At 38.9% G+C, this 21,970-nt stretch overlaps 1 protein-coding gene across 1 annotated transcript in view; it reads left to right on the plus strand.

Annotated features, from left to right (window-relative positions):
* Ccdc175 (coiled-coil domain containing 175) overlaps positions 1-21,970 on the plus strand; it is a 52,518-nt gene continuing 30,548 nt past the window's right edge. The window contains exons 1-7 of the mRNA XM_070032482.1: positions 1-170; positions 1,701-1,786; positions 5,925-6,036; positions 10,381-10,516; positions 13,035-13,263; positions 16,910-17,032; positions 20,984-21,093. Of these exons, the coding sequence (XP_069888583.1) occupies positions 23-170; positions 1,701-1,786; positions 5,925-6,036; positions 10,381-10,516; positions 13,035-13,263; positions 16,910-17,032; positions 20,984-21,093 (944 nt within the window). The 5' untranslated portion in view covers positions 1-22. The remainder of the gene's footprint in view (positions 171-1,700; positions 1,787-5,924; positions 6,037-10,380; positions 10,517-13,034; positions 13,264-16,909; positions 17,033-20,983; positions 21,094-21,970) is intronic.

Genomic DNA, 21,970 nt, shown 5'->3' on the forward strand with positions numbered 1-21,970 from the left:
GGTTGTGAGCAACAACAGCAAAATGGCCTGGAAACTCCTGTACTCCTTGGTCCCTGAGTTGGGGAGGAATGTCGCCATCTCCGCCAGTCTGTCCTTGGATCTAAGCACCGTCCCCCCTACCCTGGGCTCCTCTGTGGCGACCACTGCCCTAGAGCAACTCTTTGCCATAGGTGAGAGGACCCGGGAGTGCAAAGTTCAGGGACAGGAGGCTGAGGCCAGGTGGAGCTCAGTGCTCCACCGCCTCTAATGGAAAATCCTCCTCCTGAAACCAGGGGACTCTGCCTGGCCAGGGTTTATTTGACGAATAGGAGAGGAAAAGGCTATATTAAACTAGGAAACTTAGATTTAAATGGGTCCAGGCCAACATACTTATTAGAAAGCTCAATGTGTTAGTCCAAGAAAGGGTATTTCTGGGTAGCTCCTCAAAAATCATTTCTCCAAAGAGCAAAACATCTCATTGTTTTTACTCGAATGAATCATCTTTCTGTTTCAAAATAACCATAGTGGTTTCTGCGACGATGTTGCTGTTTCTTTAGGATGCTTTCTTCCTTCATAAAAGGCTTAATTCCACAGTTCTCAGGTCTGGACAAGTGTTATCATGAAGAATGTTCACCACTAATGAGATGCACATTATTCATATGTTAATATTCATTGTTAATAATCATTGTTATTGATAGAACTTGGGCCTTGAATTCTTTTTTTTTTTTTTGGGTCCGGTCATGGGCCTGAACTCTGGGCCTGGGCGCTGTCCCTCAGCTCTTCAGCTCAAGGCTAGTGCTCTACCACTTGAGCCACAGTGCCACTTCCGGCCGTTTCCGTTTTTTTGCTTATGTGGTACTGAGGAATCGAACCCATGGCCTCAAGCATGCAAGGCAAGCTTCCCAGCCCAGGCCTTGAATTCTTTTCATGATGATCAGTATATCACCATGTCCATTCAACCTTAGTATACAGGCACAAATATTTTTTCTATTAATAATGTCTTGACTCTCAAAAAATTTTGATAGAAAAAAACCTTTTTGTTGTGAGTATGGATTGTAAAATATGCAGCTCTCCATCCTATTTGCAAGTGGAACAAGAGCATGCTCATTCCCTCCTTAAAACAAACAAACCAAAACCCCACTAGAAATAAGTAGTGCCTCTGAGTCTTTAACATGGTGACTTGCAAAGTCACTTACAGAACATATGGAGAAAGGACACACACACACACACACACACACACACACGCAGCTAGGAACAAGACAGAAACTCCTTCACAATTTCTAGTTTTACAAATAATCCCATTCCATGCTTCAAATTTTTGCAAGGAAGTAAAAATAACAGTTTATTTGATATGTGCCCCCTGGCACAATCCCATATTACTTTATATTAATATGTATTTAGTGTATGCATATGAAATAATGGCTAATCAAACCTTCAGTATAGCCATGGTAGATTTAAACCTCTTATAAGTATCAATATTTTTGCCCCATCTTAGTCATACTCTTTCTACCAGAAGATATGCAAAGATGAGTTTGTCTCCAAAAAGCATAAAATGCTTGTCTAAATTACAATGCTATGTAGTAGGATGTAGCAAGTACCAGCAAAGTTCACATATACAATACATTTAGAAATAACTTCTAGTATTTGAACCAGAACATAAATGGTTAAATAGGATTTGAATAGAGAAAAGATCTTAATTTTCTAATCTCTTTGCTTTTTAGAACAATCTCTGAAAAGTGACGATTTTAAATGCGATGAAGAAGCTAGGATCTTTCTTAAGGACATTGCTGTAGCTGTTAAACAACTGGTATTGTGTTGTCTATTAGAACTACTTTTTCAATCATCTACTGTATTGTGTTATCTGTTAGATCAACCTTTTTCAATCATCCACTTAATTTTTCAAAAAACTTAACTTGGCACCAACTTCATTCAATTTATTTTAATAGGTGAATAGGTGAAACATTTGTCTGGAGTTAAAAATCTTTTTCGTTCAACTTGGAAAATATATCTATAAGTAGAGATTGCTGCCCAGTTTTCTATGTAGTAAATGAATTGTAGATACTGTGCTAAGGATGAGGTCAAGTCACTTAGGAAAGCAATAGGGGTGGTAAGAAAACTTAGTGGAAGGACCAAATGGCAAATGCCTGCACACCAATATGTAACCACTTCTTCAACTCAACCAACCAACCAACAACTAACAAAACTCACTATTACCAACCAACCAAGTAAACATTCACTCAACAACTACCATCTAACCATAGCAAACTGACTATTTAAAAAATCACATGCATTATCCCTGGCCATAAAGGAAATGCAAATAAAATCAACTCCAAGATACCTCCTTACCCCACTCAGAATGGCCCACATCCTAAATTCAGCCAATGACAAATACTGCCAGGAATGTGGAGAAAGAGGAACTTTACTGCACTGCTGGTGGGAAGGTACACTAATACAACCACTCTGGAAAGCAGTCTGGAGGTTCCTTAGAAAACTAAACATAGACCTTCCAAATGACCTAGCCATACTACTCCTAGGCATCTACCCTGAGCAACAGGAACCAGGATACAAGGATACATGCACCTCCATGTTCATTGCTGCACTGTTTTACAATAGACAAGATATGGAAACAACCCAGATGCCCCACTACAGATGAATGGATCCAAAAATTATGGTTCCTATATACAATGGAATATTATGTAGCCATTAGAAAGGACAAAATAATGGCATTCACAGGGAAATGGATGGAACTGGAACAAATCATATAGAGCTAGGTAAGCAAAGATCAGAGAGACAAATGGCACATGGTCTCCCTGATATGCAGATGTTAAATTCAAAACCCAACAAGATAAGACAAAGTAAACAGGACTGAAGAAACAAAGGACCTCTTCTTAATTGTGGTATCATTTTTAGATGACTCTATGTTCTTGACCCCACATATGGTACATACATGTGCACATATGAGGGAAGCTAGGAGGAAGGCACAGAATCAGAGGGAAACAGGTGAAAAATACAGCAGAGGGGGTCCCTCAGCTGCACTGGACATTGATGAAAGTGAACCAGGCAACTCAAGGGCAGCGATGGGAGGGGGGAATGAGAGAGAAGGAACAGCTGACACTAAGCAAAAGGAGAGAAATGTACATATCACCAGATTTGGAAAAAAATAGTTGTAGTGTCAAAGTTCGTAGAGTTCATAAGCTTTCTAGGCCATGATAATGACAATTCTCCTTGTGTAGGTTAAAAATGTGTTTGTGACTTTAGCTAAGCACCACTATGTCACAATACTGTGAAATTTATGTAATCACTTAATCTCAAAAAAGAAATTTTTAAAAATTACATTCAGCTAGGCACCCGTGGCACACACCTAGATCCTAGCTACAAATCGGGAGGCTGAGGTCTGAGGATAGTGGTTCAAAGCCAACCTGGACAGAAAAGTCCCCATGAGACTTTTTATCTCCAATTAACTACTCAAAAACTGGAAGTGGCGCTTGGCCTCGATCCCAAAGAGGCTCATGGACAACAACACCTAGGCCCTGAGTTCAAACCCCACAACCTAACAACAACAAAAACAAAATAACACCCATGCTACCTACTATCAGTTTTTTCTAAGCTGCTTCTTTCACAGCAGATAAAAGATCATTTTTCATCTTGTCTATTCCACTGAAATAGTCTCATTATTAATGAAAACAGCAGAACCTCTTTCAGTTATAACCTAGCTCCTATCAAAGACATATTTAAGAAAAAAATTTAATTTTCTTCAATATATCTGTTTGTCATGTCTGGATGATGTTTTCAAGGCTTCTTCAGCAGGATCAAAATGTTGAATGTTTCATTTAATTTTAAAATATCAAATAAGAATCTACTACATGTTCTAGATCTAAAAGTGTCAACATCTAACTGTAAAGTATGGGAGTTGAGTCCAGAGACGGCAGATAAAAATCTTATCACTTTATATCTTACATAATTACATGCAATTGTGGATGTATGGTACTTAGTCATACTTTATGATCCTAGTCAATTGAATAGAAACCAGTGTACACTGAAGAGTTTGTGTATGTTGTACTGCCAAGGGGTCCTATGGAAACTTTTCCTCTTCCTCATTTCTTTCGATTGTTTTTCTCCAGCATGTGCAAGAGTCAAAAATATTCATTGTGTCTGATTAAAGTAACTAGTATGTATCTGTTTATTACCTGAGCTGTGAGACCTCTTATATAACAGAAAAATCTTTCCATTATTACAATAATAAATATTCTTTGAAAATCTGAGGAAGAAAAATAGGTAAGGAAAAGAAAGTAAAAACTGCTATGATCCCACTGCCCTAAAACCTTTAGTTAGTCTTTAAAGAATATCATACTTTCACAGTATATGTGATGTTTATATTGAACTTTATTTTGGCATTGAGTATGAACTCAGCACCTTGTGCTAGCAATGCAGGTGACCTACTAGCTGATCTTTAGTGTTTTTGTTTTTGTTTTGTTTTTCCAAACAGATTGTTGAACTTTTGCCTGGGATTGACCTTTAGCTTGGCTAGGATTATAGAAGTGAACCACCATTGTCTGGCTTTTTTATTAAGATGGGATCTTACTAAGCTGTTGCCCAGACTGGCTTTGAACCATGGTTCACCCTATCTCTACTTCTAATCTATACTTCCCTACTGAGATTGTAGGCAGGAGCCACTGTACCCAGATGAATTTTATTTTTTAAAGAAAAACAATCATAATGTATACACAATAATGCAATGGATTGCACATGCCCACACACACCTGTTCTAAGGATTGAACTCAGGAGCCTGGGTACTGATCCTGACATTTTTTGCTCACTACCACTTGAATCACAGTTCCACTGCTGCCTTTTTGGTGGTTATTTGGAGATAAGAGTCTCACAGGTTTTCCTGCCTGGTCTGGCTTTGAACTGTCAACTTCAGATTTCAGCCTCCTGAATAGCTAGGATTGGGCATTAGCCACCAGCAATCAGCTGTAACAGATTTTTTAGTTAATAAAATATATTTATAATTTTTCATGTCATAAAATAACAGTAGCTATTAACATATTTTATTTGAAAGAAAGAAAGAAAGAGGAGAGAGAAGGAAGGAAGGAAAGAGAAAGAGATTATCTGTTTCTTTTCCTAATTAATTTTTGAATGTTTTTTCCTTTCTGAAATTAACTTATCTAAAACAAACAAATGAATCAATCTTCTCACCTGACTTGTTTGGATTTATAGGTTTGAAGAAGAAACCCATTCTCCTTATACCTAAATAGATTTTTCTATAGAAATTTTCTTTCTTTCTTTTTTTTTTTTTTTTTTTGTCGGTCGTGGGGCTTGAACTCTGGGCCTGGGCGCTGTCCCTCAGCTCTTCAGCTCAAGGCGAGCGTTTCTTTCTTTTTTTTAGCAATTGTTTTCTTTTTCAATGTTCCCTTCTTGTTGGAATATTTCCTTTTAAAGTAATTAAAACTGTAGACAGGAGAGAAACATATTAAGAAGATTTATAAGTAGAAGAAAGTAGAAATTTAAAAAAATAACAATGAGACTTAAAAATTGGCTGTAGAAGCTGGGCTCCAGTGGCTCACGCCTGTAATCCTAACTACTCAGGAGGCTGAGGTCTGAGGATTGTGGTTCAAAGCCAGCCCAGCAAGAAAGTCCTTGAAACTCTTATTTCCAATAAACCACCAGAAAACTGGAAGTGGTGCTGTAGTTCAAGTGGTAGAGCGCTAGCCTTGAGCTGAAGAGCTGAGGGACAGCGCTCAGGCCCAGAGTTCAAGCCCCACGGCTGACAAAAAAAAAAGGCTGTAGAATTTGTTCTTTTTCTGCCTTTTTATTCCAATAAAAATAATGGCAGTAGATGCTTAGTAAAAATTAGAGCCCAGAAAACATTTATAGAGGCTCATTTAGGAGACCACTCTTATTATCTTGGTAGATTAATTTGTTTTAATGTAACTTAATTTTTTCAGGAAGAAATGAGAAAGAACACAATCGATCTTTTGGAAATTGAGAGTATGGAACTGAGCAGGCTCTACTTCCTGCTGGAGACAGTGCCTGCTATCATTAACAGGGAAATGGAAGGTACTTCCGCTGTAAAGACTGAATTTATTTCCTATGAAAATAGAAACCAAGAACTTTTACCAAGTTGCATTTAATAGTTGTCACTTATATAACTGCAACTAGAACGATTGCTTAAGACAGCATATCACTGATAATAATTTGTTTCTTACATTTTAAGAAAAACAACATATTCTATATAGAAATTTAAATCATTCCATGTCTAAGTAAAGATATATGATTAGCCTATTCCAAAGTGATATTTATCCAATTAAATTAGGCAGTTTGGCTAACTTAACCCTCTACTCTATGATTTGGGAGATTCTAGGAATTTAAGCGGCATAATCCAATATTGGTCCTTTTGTGACTTGCTTATTTCTCTTCAGCATAATATCTTCAAGGTTCATTCATACTGTAGTGTGTATCAGAACTTCCTTCCTCTTAAAAGCTGATTATTATTCCATTTCAAGTGCTCACCACCTATCACCCTCTGCTTACCTAGACCCTGACTAATGGAGGTTGATTTTTCTACAGTTGTAAATAATGCTATGAACACTAGATAACAGATGTCTATTTGAGACTCTATTTTCAGTTCTTTTGGATTTATCTGCAGAAATGCAATGACTAGATTCTGAGTTCAGTTTTCAAGGAACCAACTCTTAGTGTTTTGCAAGTGACTGCACCATTTTGCATGGCCAGCAGCAATACAAAGGGGTTCTAGTTTTACCATATCCTTGCTAACACTTGCTACCTGCTGGATTGTCCTAATTTTTATTAAGCATGGGCTGGGACCACATTGTGATTTTAATTTGCATTTTCCCACTGCTTAGTGAGATTGTACATCTTTTGCTGCCCTTATTGGCTGTTGGTATATCAGCTTTGGAAAAATGTCTATTCAGGTCCTTTGTCCATCATCTAACTGGATTTTGTGGGTGTCATTATTGTTACTGAGTAGTAGTTCTTCCTGTATTCTAGATACTAACCTTTTATTAGATATATACAAATATTTTCTCCCACCTCATGGCTTGTATCTTTACTCTGTGTATATAGACCTCTGATAAACAAAACATTTTTAAATTTGGGGGCAGCCTCATGCATCTTTATTTTTCTTCAGTATTAGAGTTTGGACTCAGGGAGTTCTACTGCTGAGCCATGTCTCCATCCTTGTTTTTCACTGGTGAGTTTTGAGATAGGGTCTAGCTTCTTGCCTGGGCACACCCCTAGATTGTGATACAATGATTTTAGGTTTCCCGTTGTTGCTGGGATAATAGGCACACCACTGTGACCAATTTCACTCTGCTTAAATGGAGTTTCACAGACATTTCTCTCAGGCTGGCCTGAAACGACAATTCTCCCAATCTCAGCCTCCCGTGTAGTTTAGGAAGACAGAGGTGTGCCCAGATTTGTGTTGAGAAGGATCTCACCAATACTTTTCTGACTGAGCCCACCTTAAAAATCACTATCTTCCCATTCTCAGCATCCCAAGTATGTATTTCTCTCTTTTGTTACCTGTGCTTTTGGTATTGTGCCTAAGCAATCATTACCAAATCCAAAGTCTTGATGTTCTTTCTTATCCTAGTTTTCTTTTAACCGTTTTTTAAAATTATTATTGTTGCTGTTTTGTTTTGTTTTTGCACTGCTGGAGAAAAAAAACCTGAAGACTCATGCAATCTCAGCCCCTTCGATTTTTATTTATAGTTTAGCTCTCCACTTAAGTTTGTGAATCACTTTTTACTAAAATTGTGTACGTGCAATAACTTTCTTTTCTCAGCTGCAGAAATGTTGTCTTAAGGGCTGACTTGGACAAAATAGACATGCCACCCCTGTTACACTCTGTCCTGTCTGCCTCTCACATCTTGTGATTGGTCTCCATAAGGAATCAAAAACCTGGCTCCCCCACATCAGCAGAGAACAAAGTCTGAAATGTTAGCATAGCTCAAATCGCTTTCCAGTTTCACTTGTCCCCTCAGCTCTTCAGCTCAAGGCTAGCCACTCTACCACTTGAGCCACAGCGCCACTTCTGGTTTTCTGGTGGTCTATTGGAGATAAGAGTCTCACGGGACTTTGCTGCCCCGGCTGGCTTTGAGCCGAGATCCTCACTCAGATCTCAGCCTCCTGAGTAGCTAGGATTACAGGCATGAGCCACCAGCGCCCAGCCAGAGGAGATGTTTCTAAAAGCACAATTTTTAGAATCTGTTTCCTGACAAGCGCCCTTTAATAAGGAGCTCCTAATAAAAAGGAAACCACAAAAGGAACAATATATAACTTTTATAAAAGTAGATGTCTCTCCAGGCATGGTTCTGTCTGCTATCTATAATCCTAGCAATCAGGAAGTGGAGAAAGAAGGATCAAGAGTTGGAGTCCACCTTGGGCGACGTATGAAGTTCAAGACAGGCGTCTTGAAAAAAGTAAAATAAAAATAATGGTTGTTCCCATTACCCATTGGACACCGCTCAGCTCCACACCTATACTTCATGGTCCTCTCCACAGTGGTGTGCCTGCAGTTTTCTTTTCCAACTGGTCTGTAGAGGGCACTGTAGAGCTACTGAAGTGCGGGTGGGAGTGGAGGGCGGGTATCTGGATGCGCAGCTTGGCAGCCTCAACTGTAATTCTGCAGCAATCCCATGGTCTGCAGTGCCCAGTAGTACTTCTTGGTACAGAGTCACAAAGACAAACCTCTCCTATAAAGAGCTTCCCTTAAAATCCCTTGGGCAGTTCTGAGTTGTGGTACCTCTGTGTGGACAAAAAGACCCAACACTTCAGAGAGCAGATTTCCAGTAAGTTCCAACAATCTAAAATGGTTTGTGTCCTTTTGACATTCGGTGAGCCCTAGCTTTCTCCAGTGAGGTCTGCAGTGCTTCCTTCTAGAGTTCTCTATCCCTGCCCCCACCCCGGGGGCGAGGGGTGCTTTTCATGCCTCCTGTTATTCCTGAATCCTTTAGGACTGAATTCTCTTGACTTCTTGCTACTTTTTCCCTTGTTACTGGAATCTTCTGTTGTACTTAGAAGCCCTTTATAATGTAAACTTCTGTTGAAACTTCTGTGAGATTTCTGACTCAACTAAACTATGACTGATACAGTAGATAACCAAACAGTATGTTTGATGCTAGTTTAATTTGACAGGGAAAATACACAAGCTACCTGAGAGAGAAAAAGTAAGACTTAGAAGAGTCTATACCAAAGACAGCACTAAAAGTGCTTCTGCTTTATTTCCTTGGATAACTTTATTTTTCATAAAGACAGTTCTATTTGTACAAAGGAAAAAAGTTTTATTTTATTTTGCTTACATTAGCTATGGAGGGGTTATGCTTACATGTTCACACATGTTGACAATATATTTCAATTAGTCATTCTCCCTTTTCCCCTTCCTGCTTTCCCAAAATATTTTCCACAGGTTTCATTATTCTACTAGGAAAAATATTTTAGAAGGAAAAAAAAATCATCTCATATTAGCTTATAAAAAAGAAACTGCACCTGTCTAAGCAAGTGTTCAAAATTTCATGTATATTGTCCCTTTGTCATGAGCTGAGTAATTCTCTGAAATCTTATGTAATTACACTGCTTTTTAAATCTATGAATGACTAGTTCTTTGACACCAATTTCAAGAAAGAGAGTCTGAGGCAATGTTTTTTTTCACATGAATAGGTTTTAGGGAATGTAATCCCAAAAGAAAGGTGGGAAAAGAGACCAAGGCAGGGAAGAAGGAGACCCAATATGGAGTTCATGATGATGCTAGCTTCTGCCAATTATAACTTAATATGATGAGAACATGCCTCGGAGACATAGTATTGCCTCTTCTTCAGATCTCATCTATCAGTAATACTTCCTCTTCCCTCCTATACTTTCTAGTTGTAGATGGATGGACAAGGTATCTAAAGAAATCCCATAATGTAACCATGCATGTAATTGTAGCTGCTCAGGAAACTGAGAACTGAGGGTCACAGTTCAAAGCCAGCCTGAGCAGGAAAATCTGCAAGACGCTTTAATTTATCCACAAAAAGTTACAAATGGAGTGTGGCTCCAATGGTAGAATACCAGCCGTAAGTGGAAAAGACAAGTGGGCACACACACACACACACACACACACACACACACACACACACATCTCATAGCAGAAGCAATAAGAAGTCTCAAGCAAGAAATGAGAAGCACAAGGCCAGATGAGAATCACAGGTACTCTTAGACTGAAGTAGAAATCAGAGAAATTAAAAAGAAAAAAATAGGTAAGATTAAGAGGCACCAAAGTGATAAGTTAGAGCTGTCTGAAACACAATTTTTAAAATATTTCCAAGAAAGAAATGATTTACAAAGCATCTACTATTGTGCTCTTTCTTAAGTCAATGAATAACATATCCCCTTGCCTTTAAGAATGTATCAGAGATGCTCGCAAATTAAATGTTTCTGAAATGAAAGGAATAGTGAGGAGAATTGTAAACACGGATAATGAAATAGCGTTTCTAAAGAAGAGCATACAGGAGCTGAATGACATGAATGAATCTCTCCAGTAAGTATTGTATAAATCAGTACCTGAGCCTAGGGGTCTGGGGCTGGACTGGATAAACCCTGGTGAGGGCTTTGCCTTTTTAGCTGAACTGGGGCAGGGCAAGCTCACAGATGGGGATGAGTTGTAGAAGCTGAGCCAGGCTGATGAGGAGACTGGGGAGAGCAGAAGTCTCCAATCACTGCAGCCTGGAGACCTGTGCCACTTCACAAGCGATCTTGTTTCTCAGCAGACGGTTTGGGGGGCTGGGGAAGCACATAATACTTGGACAATCATCTCTCATAGTAGAAGGAGATAGTGTTAATCACTCCACCTCACTCTAAAGATCTCTTGTTGGGATTATATTGCAAATATGTGTCAAACCAGGACTGTTGAATTCGGTTCCTCCAAGACATTCAGTTATTCGTCTTCTGGGGGCGGGGAGGGGACTAAGGATGGGGGTTGGCTTTTAGGAGAGAATTCCAGATTTTATCAATATTTAATGAGATAAATTATGTGATTGTCTGGAGCTCCAGATCTGACAGCTCTTAGGGCCTTTCCTTTTCTTTCTGAGCTCCGCTGTCTCAGGCCAGCACTTTGCTCCATAGGCCTCCTTTGCTCCAAAATCTGTAAAATAGAAACCACCCAGAGAAACATACATTCTGAAAGAAGAGAGCAATAAACCCCTTGGATAGCTTAGCACTGTAAGCAAATTTGCAAGCCTTTCTTTCTTTCTTTCTTTCTTTCTTTCTTTCTTTCTTTCTTTCTTTCTTTCTTTCTTTCTTTCTTTCTTTCTCTCTCTCTCTCTCTCTCTCTCTCTCTCTCTCTCTCTCTTCTTCCTTTCTTTCTCTCTCTGTCTTTCTCTATTTTTCTCCCTCTCTCTGTCTTTTTCCTTCCTTTTCCCATCTTTCTCTCAACTGGCTTTTGAACTCAGGGCATTGTGCTTATTAGGCAAATGCTCTCCCTCTTGAGACACACCCTCAGAGTTTTTTGCTTTATTTTTTCTGATAGAGTCTGAGGTTGGTCTCACACTGAGATCCTCGTACCTATAACTCTTTTTTTTTGCGGGGGGGGGGGGGAGTGTCTGGTCTTGGGTTCTGAACTCTGGGCCTGGGCGCTGTCCCTCGGCTCTTCAGCTCAAGGCTAGCAGTCTACCACTTGAGCCACAGCGCCACTTCCGGCTTTTTTATTTTTTTCTGCTTATGTGGTGCTTAGGATCAAACCCAGGGCCTCATGCATGCAAGGCAAGTGCTCTACCACTGAGCCACCTTCCCAGCCCCTATACCTCTTACATAATTGAATCACAGGCAGGACTACAATACCACCCCACCCAGCTTATTGATTGAAATGAAATTTCACTAACTTTTTGCCTGGCTAGATTCCTGAGCCACCATTATCAGCTAAACAAATCTTTAGGGAAAGGCAAATTATAAACGGAAGGTGATTGCTTGACAAGCTAACATTGCCAAACTATCACCATTTGTTGCCACTATTTTTCCAAGGAAGATTGTGGTCAAGGTACCCACAAACTCTAATGAGTGGTGATCATATCCCTTTCTCTGGGTGGCCCTGAGAGACTTGAAAGAGATAGGTCTTTGAGTGTGATTTCCCAGGTCCCACATTCTGCCTGGAGTGTGCTCTCGGTCCATTGCAGCATTACCTAGGTAGGCTTTCTGATCTGACTTCTCTGATTCTCCTCAATCCTGCCCTCTCACTAGGCATCTTCCCTGGGCCTCTTTTTATTACATTTCTATTAAGGAGATTGACCTCTGAAAAATAAATTGCCCAACAGCCTTTTTTGCATTTTCCTGAGCTTACAAGATCCCCTCACTCCAAACATATACAATTAAAAGTCTTAACCTTGGAAACCATATAAAAGAAAAAAAAAGTCCTTTACATTGCAGGAGCTTTAAAAAGTAAAATGAAAAAAAGGGCACTATTATCCTTTCTTCAAATTATTTTATAGTTAAACTTTGGGTTGGATCCAGCTCCCAACATTAAGATTTTTCCTAGTGTGGTCAGCAATGAATGTGTGAGGTTAATGATCCCTCTTGTGTTCAGTTCTGTCTGAGAAGGTAAGAAAGCTCAAATGAGCTCTCCAGCAGATCTGTTTGTAAAAATAGCTTTATCTTGGATACACCATATAAGGCTATAGCAGCAATGTCGCTGGAGATGTGATAGGGTTAATACCCTTTTTTTCCTTAATGACATGCCTGGGAATGATAAGACAGACATAAGGATGATACATAGCAAAACATTCATCTGGCCAGATCCCACTCACCTGTCCTAAGTGATGTTAGCTTGATGCTATACTTTATCCAAAATATTCTGCAATTGCTACCTAGTACGTGAGGATGTATGGGTGAGAGGACTGGATGTCCCTTGTCCTATGTTCTGTCTTCATCCCAATCAAGTGCAGATCAGAAACACAGCTAGAACATAAGCATCCCATTCCCTTTCTACGAGAACTCACCTCACCAGACTTCAAATTCCTTTCCCAAATGCCATTCTTTTCAAGCTGGAAGTGATTCTTTCCCCGCAGTGAAAGGCAAGAAAAGCTGGCAAAGGAACATCAACATTTTGTCCAGAACCTCAATGGCACAATGGAAGAAAAAGCTATGGTTAATGTTTTCATAAACGAGACCTATAACACAATCAGTAAAAGGAAAGAAGAAGTAGAGGAGCAAAAACAATGGATACAAGACACACACTATGTAATAGAAAAACATGAATCAGAATATTTATTAAGAAAAGAGGAAATAGAGACACAGGTAAGTGGCACCGTGTATTTTTTAAATACAGAATTATCTAGAAGCTGAAGGAAGAAATAGGCAATAATGTATTTGTCCTCAAGGGTGGTAAAAGATTTTTGTTGTCTTCTGTGTCATTGGGACTGGCAAAGAGTGGAAGGCTTGGGAACATTTGGAACCACTTCGTGAAGATACTTGATTGTGTCCCAGGATCTCAGTTCATGGAAAAGAATATCAATGGTAGGATTTGTGTGACACTGGGTTGTTCCATAGCCTGAGATCAGATATTTTCTAGCATACAGTCTCGTTGCTCTTGGCAATCTTGGACAGGACCAGGAAATCCATGTGCCAGTGCCTGCTTTTCCTTCCAAATGAATCTGAAAGAAGAGGGACCTTTTGCTGGCCAGTCATTTCTGCAGCCTTAAGAGCAAACACTATAGAGACCAGCAATTTTGTGAGGGTGGGGTCTGTTTTCTTTTATTAAACTTTTGTTTCTGACAGAGGTTGCACCATGTTCCATGTGATGCTAAAATTAGGGAGAACATAGACCATGGCCAACTTGCTTGAGTCCCCTGCATCTGATGGACAGGCCACACCTTCCATGGATTTACTGACATCACCAGCAAGTGCAAGTTTTAGAACAAGGTTCAAAAGAGACTGGCATTTTCATTCCCTACCACAATAGCGCTGAGGAATATTTGTGCCCCTCCCACTGTTTCTGTCCCTCAGCTAGTTTCTATTCCCTCCAGTAAGCCCAGAATCTTCAAGATGGCTCTAAACACTGAAGTTACAAAGGCGAAGAGTGAGCATCTGGCTGGGCATAAGTGGGCAAGGACTTCAGGGCAGTGGAAGAGTCAGGTGGGGATTCCTGTCCCTTCTTCACATCTCCTAGGACCAGAACAGTCAGCCAAGGTGGCAGCTCTTATGAGTTTTACCCACCAGAAGGCAAGTCCTATGTCTGGTTTCTTCACTGGCATATCCTAGCACCAAGAATAGGGCCTGTATACCAAAGGTAGGCATTTGAACTTCTAAGCTCTACAGGGAAGAGTTTTTGTTATCGTTGTTTCCTCTCTTTCAGTTTTCTAATACAAATGTTAAAACCTTCCAAAGGAAGCTCAGAGGGTCTTCATATAGGAAATTCCCAGATCTGACGGGCTTGTCTGTAACCTGGACAGCCAATCTGAGTCACACCACCAAAATAATGTAATTATTCAATGAATCCAAGTCAGAACAAGGTACACTTAATCCCTAACTTCCTGGCTAACACATCAAATACATTACCAGGACATTTAGAGCAACTAAACAACCTCAGATCTTGCACCTGGAAAGAGAAGAATTCAGGCAAGATGCAAGCATAAGCAAAGATGATAGAAAAGTTTATTAGAAAACAAACATGACAGAGAAAGAGAGCCCTTAGCATAGGCATACCACAGGGAAGATGGCATTTAGCCTATGTCTGCCATCTTGGGCCATCTTCAGCCATCTTCTCTTCATTACAAGAGTTGGTCTGGGATTAAACGGTGAGAATTAGATGGCTTTCTGATTGGCTGCCTCCTTTCTGTTGCCTGTAAGGTTGTGGTGCCAAAGATTTACTGTCTCATCCTTATCCTCTCATTCTTTTGTCGTCTTTTTAAACTTTCTCATTCCTTTGTAGCCCATTCCCCCATCCCTCCATTTCATTGTCTGGCAGATTTTGGTTTATCACCTTATTTTGCCATTTGAAAGCTATATTGACTACACCTCCCTGACTGTTTTCCTTCTACTGCTATATGACTTCTTCCTTGTTGTTATGTAAAGTCTCTATGTAAAGGCCCACAAACTTTTCCTGTAAAAGGCCCAATAGTCAATATTTAAGGCCGTATAGTCTCTGTCACAGCTACACACTTTTGCCATTTTCGCACGGAAATTGATATAAATAATAACTAAATAAATGTGAGTGATTTTACATGGATGATGGTAGCTAGATTTGGTCCATAACACCTTACCTCAGATTTGTCTCCCAGAAAGAAGGTACCATTTAAAAGGCTATCAGATACGAGGAGAAAGTCCTGGTTCAAGCTGGCTTAAACTGGTACAGCTGGCTCTTGACTCATCAACAGTAACTTCTAAAGTGGGTCAGTCTCCATGACTAGTGACTCATCTTCCCTTCCACCTTCCATTCCAGTGTGATCTCCCTCACGGTTCTCTATGAGCCCTCCTCCACCGTGTCTGATGGGGTAGGGGCACAGAGCGCTCAGTCCTGGAACAGCAATGAATCCTTAAAGAGAGTCATGTGCCAATAGGTTAGACCAACTGAGGCTAAAGACATACGACAGGCCCTGGTCACATCCAGTTCATTTCCTTACTTCCTTGATAAAGGAAAACCTATCACAAATGTCAGTGCATCTTCAAACCCATCAGATCGTCCCTACATAAACAAAGTATTTTTTGCCAGTGTTTGCTCTATAATTATAAGACATTGGGAGAAGAATCTAGCCAACCAAAGTATGCATGTGGATTTCTAATTTTCAGTGAAATTGATTAATCATCACATTTTATTTACGTTCATTTCTGCCTTGATACAGAAATAAGTGAGTAGGATCACATTCATTCAGAGTAGCTACTTTAGATGAAGTAGTTGCTGTATTAAATGGAAAGTTTTCAGATGTAGATTTTCACAGCTCTTGAATACAGACTTGAATATCTTTCTTAGATTTTCCTACTTATTACCTTTTCCTTGATCACTTGTTTTGCAGGTAAATCTATTTGATTTTGATAAGGAAGTCATCACCCATTTTATTAGGGTCTGGCAATGATCAGAATCTGTTTGATCTTGGGCTGAGAGTGTGACTCAAGCAGAAGAGCACCTGCTCAATGTGAGGCTTAGAGTTTCAAACCTCAATTTAACCCCCTCAAAAAAAAAGTTTAAAAGAATGTATTGATTTTGGTAAAATGAAAATAAATCATCCAGGGTTAGAAGCTACCTTTTCTTCGCTGATTTTTTTTTGTGCTGTCTTTATTTGGTTTTCTTTCTCATTAACTAATATAAATTTAGAGACCTAGAAAATTCCTAATTTTTCTTTGACAATCCTAATCTGTCTAGTCATTGTAAATTTCGCAACCATTACTAAGGTGTTTTGCTCATAAATCACGACAATGGTAATTTACTTTTTTATATATATGGGGGTTTGAACTTAGAGCCTCACGCTTGCGTTAGTTTCCTTACTCAGTTGATGTTCTACCATGTGAGCCATGCTTTCAATTCTACTTTTAGGAGATAGAATCTTGTGCTCTTTGCTTCCCAGTCTGGCTTCAAACTACAGTCCTCCAGATATGAGGATTTATGGCTACTTCCAAGTAGCCATACTTAGAGGTGTGAGCAAACATCTATTAGTGTTATTGCTATTAATGTTTGTTAATAGCACTAATAGATGTTATTAATGATAATTCATATTATTGCCCTTGTAATTTACTATTTCATTTTTGAATATAATTTAATCCATAGAGTCCATCATTTATATTTGATCTTGCAAAATAAATGAATTCTGATTTTGTTTTACTTTGTTAGTATATTTAGATTGACTAGAGCACATGTAAATTGAATATAAATTAAGTTGACAAATTCAAAAGATTTTCTAAACTCTTGTGCTAAATGGCTTTTTAATTGGTTTACTATTTGTCACTACAGATAAGTGAAATCAAAACTCAGTGTGAAAGTAAGAGGAAGGAGACTTATATAAGGAAGAAAATATTCGATAGATTAAAAAAAAAAGTTAGGGAAATGAATCAAACAGTTACTGCTACCTCAGAGGTAAGAAAGGATAAACTATGTTGTATCAAGTCTGATCTGAGCATCTCATTAAAAAAAATTGACTTTGGCCCATTGCAACAATAAGAAGTACAAGTTGTCATGTCGAAAATGAACTTTACAACTTTGGTGGGGGGGGAAGATTGGGGGGCGGGGGGAGGAGGCTGGGAAGGGATGTGAAGGGCAAACAAAGGAGGAGGCTACAATGCTTGATAAGAAATGCTTGATTGTAACCCTTCTGTATGGTATTTTCATAATTACATATACATATATATAGATTGATTTGAATGCATCTTTATGCTATTCTGGAAGAGAACTTTTGACATGTTAACGTTTTCTGACATTCTGTGTGTGGGTGGGTGGGTGTGCCAATACTGGGTCTTGAATTCAGAGCCTCATATTCCTCCTGGCACTCTACCATTTAATTCAGACCTCCACTTCTAGCTTTTTGGTGGTTAATTAGAGATAAACATCAGTTGAATCTGTGTGCCCTAGGCTGGCTTCAAATAGTAATCCTCAGATCTCAGCCTCCTAAATAGCTAAGATTACAGGTATGAATCACCAGCACCCAGCTTCTGACTTTTTATTTTTTAAAGAATCACAGTACTGTGCTTTTCTTCTTTAAGAATATAGTGGGCAGAGGAAGTTTTGGTTGTCTTTGGTACAACCTGTATATGAATAGCTCAAATACTGTGAGTCGTTGATTTTTTTTTAAATCCTCTAAAACTAGCTAACTATGTGTGATAACCTTACAATCTGCATTAATGTGAGGTATAATTAACTTGAAAAAGAGACCATTTGTCTATTTGAATTACAGAAGACCTCACAGTTTTTCAGTTTGTTTGTTTATTTATTTATTTATTTTTAAGTTTTGGTCAGTGGTGGTGGGTCTTGAACTCTGGGCCTGGGTGCTGTCCTTCAGCTCTTCGGCTCAAGGCTAGTGCTCTGCCACTTGAGACACAGTGCCACTTCTGGTTTTCTGGTGATTTATTGGAGATAAGGGTCTCATGAAAACTCCTGCCTACACTGAGTTTGAACTGTGATCCTCAGATCTCAGCCTTCTGAGTAGCTACGATGACAGATGTGAGCCACTGGCGCCCAACTAGTTTAATTTTTTAAAATCATCACATGTATTGAAAACCAGCACAGTAACATGTATTTGTGAGGATTATCTTTATTTTAAAAATCAGAATATTGATGTTATAGAAGGTGACTGCAAGTATGAAGAGGTTAGTATCATTAATATCATTATGTACTCTGTATCAATTAAAGCAGAAATACCTTCTACCACAATTAGTTGAATGAATCATTAGAATATCTGTTCTATGTGTATTGAAAATCATGTAAAACCATGCTCATGTCACAGTGACACAGAATCATGGCTCTGCTCACTTTAATTACAGTATATCAGTTATGATATACAATTGGGTAACAGATATAAAAAAAAATAAAATATTTGGGGCTGGGAAGGTGGCTCAGCGGTAGAGCACTTGCCTTGCATGCTCGAGGTCCTGGGTTCGATTCCTCAGCACCACATAAGAAAAAAGCCAGAAGTGGCGCTGTGGCTCAAGTGGTAGAGTGCTAGCCTTGAGCTGAAGAGCTGAGGGACAGCGCCCAGGCCCAGAGTTCAGGCCCCACAACCAGACCCAAAAAATAAATAAAATAAAACAAAATATGTCTCCCAATATGGGCATTTAAGGTATCTGGTTTTGGATTGTGTGTGTGTGTGGTACTGGGATTGAATCCTAGACCTCACAAATGCAAGCACTCTATCGCTTGAACTATACCCCCGGCTTTTTTTGCTATTAGTTTTTCAGGTAGGGGCTCATGAACTTTGTCCTAGGTGGCCTTGCAATCCATACCCTCCCGCTCTCACTTTCTGAGTAGCTAGAATCATGGGCTTCTGCCACCATGCTTTCTCGTTTTTTACATTTCAACATAGTAAGGATGAATAAATCAGACCAGATTTACAAGAAAATATAGGAGTGAAACAAAACATATTTTGCCTGTATGCTCGAGTTTATATTTCCAGTTTGGGCCTAATAGATCATAAATCAAACACCCCACAAAACCTAACATGGGGAAAATAAGTATATGTTCCTTAATTTCTACCCCAAGATCTGTAGGGCCAAATTAGATGGCAACTATAAACTCATCCCAAGTCCTTCTCCATTTTCTCAGTCCAGCCTGCCTGAACTATAATAGTATATAAAACTAGTGTGTATATAATGTATATTACAAATATGTATACTATGTATATTATACATGTATGTATATATATATATATATATATATATATATATATATATATATATTCTTTGCCTGTTGCAAAGAATTTTTGTGGAGACAAAATGTTGCCATGCCTATCATCAGACTATTAGCTCAGGGCTTTGTATTTGGTAATGATTCCACATCTGGTTATGGACCCAGACCACAGGGAAGTTCAGATTTTTGTTGTTGTTTTGAGAAACAGTCTCACTGTGTAACACAGACTGGCCTGTGGTTTTTCTCAAACTCATAATTCTCAGCCTCCTAAGTGCTGGGATTACAGGTGTATGTGAACTTCCATGACCAGCTAGAAGTTCAGATTAACCTACATGTAGCACTTTTCCATTGTAAGACTCTAGCCAGGTCAAGGTGATGCAGTGTTGGCAGAAGAGAATAAATGGGTGGGATTCTAGGGCAGGCCACACATTCAGGTAAAAATGACTGACACCTAGAAGTAACAAGTCAAGAGAAACAGACCTTCAGCATTAGCCATGAGCCTGATAATTTATCAGAGATTTTTCAACACGCTGCTAACTTTGATGGCAGTCCTAGAACTTCAGGCTCCTATTAACTCTAGTACTAGCTGTGGCCCACAAGTTTAGCCTTATAGATGCTCTAGAGAAAGAAACTGCTTTGAGTAGTTTTCACCCACCTATTGTACACCCACAGGTGTTTTTCTTACCCCACCATTGTCCAAAGCTAGATGGTTTAAATAATCTGTCTCTATGTCAGAGAGATGTGATGGCTGTCTTATTTAACACTTTGTTTAAGAACAATTTATTTGAAGCTGAGAGCTGGTGGCTCACATCTGTTAATCCTAGCTACTCAGAGGCTGAGATCAAGGCTTGAAGCCAGCCTGGGCAAAAAAGTCAATGAGACTATCTCCAATAAACTACCTTCCCCTAAAAATAAACGCAGAATAAAAGCTAGTGGTAAAACACTACCCATGGGCAAAGGAAGCTAAAGTACAGCTCCCAAGCAATGAAATCAATCCAGCTCAAGGACTGGCATAAAAATAAATAAGTAAATAAATAAATAAGAACAATGTATTTGAGCAACCTTCCCTCACTCTATTTTCTCTCATAAGGTGAAATGAATTTGTTTGATTTCCCTCTTCTTTATACCACAACTTCATTGTAAAAGTATCTGTTCTACTATTAATTTTCCCCAACAATTTTCCATCTTTTAAGGCCCAGTGTGTGTTCATTCTTTCTCATATTAACCTGAGATAATACCTTGAAGATAATTATGACAATACTAATTGTCATAAAAGTAAGAATTTACTTACATTTTCAAAAAATGTTAGATAAAATTTGTTCTGTCTTACAAGTTTTTTAAATTTATTTAATGGTGTTCGCATTCTCATTGCTGTGTTCAGTCATCCACCACATTTAAGTTTAGGTTTTCTGATGATTTTACTATTATTTTTGACCAAATTTAATAATTATAAGGATTAGAGCACTAGCCTTGAGCTGAAGAGCTGAAGGACAGCGCTCAGGCCCAGAGTTCAGGCCCCACAACCGGACCCCCAAAAAATAATAATTATTATAAGGATTACTTTTTTCCTACTAAAGGATAGTCCCAGTGTACATAATGAATGATTCATGAATATTTAGTGAAATAGAACTGCTATTATGAATCATTTGATGATAATTGTATGTCATACTTCTGTTGAATTTCCAATAGGTTGTTAGTGAGCACAATTTAGAGACATCACGACTACAGTCAGCAATAAATACCTGGAAAGAGCAGGTTGAAAATATGAAGAAAGCTTGTACTGTTATGGATGGAAAAATGTGAGTGGTATTCCTTTTTACTGAAGTAAGTCTAGTTTTCTATCATTGGTCAAACACATGAGACAACCACTTTACAAAGACAAAAGGTATATTTTGGTTCCCAGTTTTTTTCTTTTCTTTTATTGTAAAGATGCTATTCAGAGGGGTTACAGTTACATGAGTAAGGTAATGAATAAATTTCTTGTCCAGTATTGTTACCCTCTCCTTTGTTTTTCTCCTACTACCCCTTCTCTCCCCCATCTCCTCCACTTCTCCCCCCACCAAAGTTGTAAAGTTCATTTCCAATATAGTGTCTTGTAAGTATCATTGTTGCAATGGGTCATCCTGTGTCCTTGTCTCAGCATTTTGTTATTCCCTTTCTCCTCCTCAAATTAGATAAATGTATATACAAGATGCAGGGTACCAAAATCAAATACAGTGACAACAGGGGATTTACCATAGGAACAAAAGAAACAAAAAAAGAAATCAAATAGTACAGTAAAAACAACAACGAAAAAACTCTTGTGTCCATATCTTGGGGTTTATTTTGCTTAGCAGCATCTTATATGGTCATATGTACATAACTTCTGAGCTTTTCTGCTCATCTGCTAAGATTATCCTAGACATATACTAATTGTTGCAAATAAGGAAAACCACAGGACCTATAAGGTTCCAGTCCATGTTCATTTGGCACCATTGTTTGGTGCCTATGGCAAGGCAGCCCATGATGGTATCAATGTATAGCAGAGAAAATCCATTTACCTCATAGTCAGGAAGCCAAAGGAAGAGGAAGCCACTGGGGTGATAGAGCACTTTCCATGGGCGTGTCAGCCAAAGGCCTAAGGCTTCCCATGAGGCCCTGTCTCTTAAAGGCTCCACAATCTTCCAGTATCAAGTC

This window comes from Dipodomys merriami, unplaced genomic scaffold, assembly GCF_024711535.1.
Source record: "Dipodomys merriami isolate MVZ:Mamm:240054 unplaced genomic scaffold, mDipMer1.0.p SCAF_1, whole genome shotgun sequence".
Classification (NCBI taxonomy): domain Eukaryota; kingdom Metazoa; phylum Chordata; class Mammalia; order Rodentia; family Heteromyidae; genus Dipodomys; species Dipodomys merriami.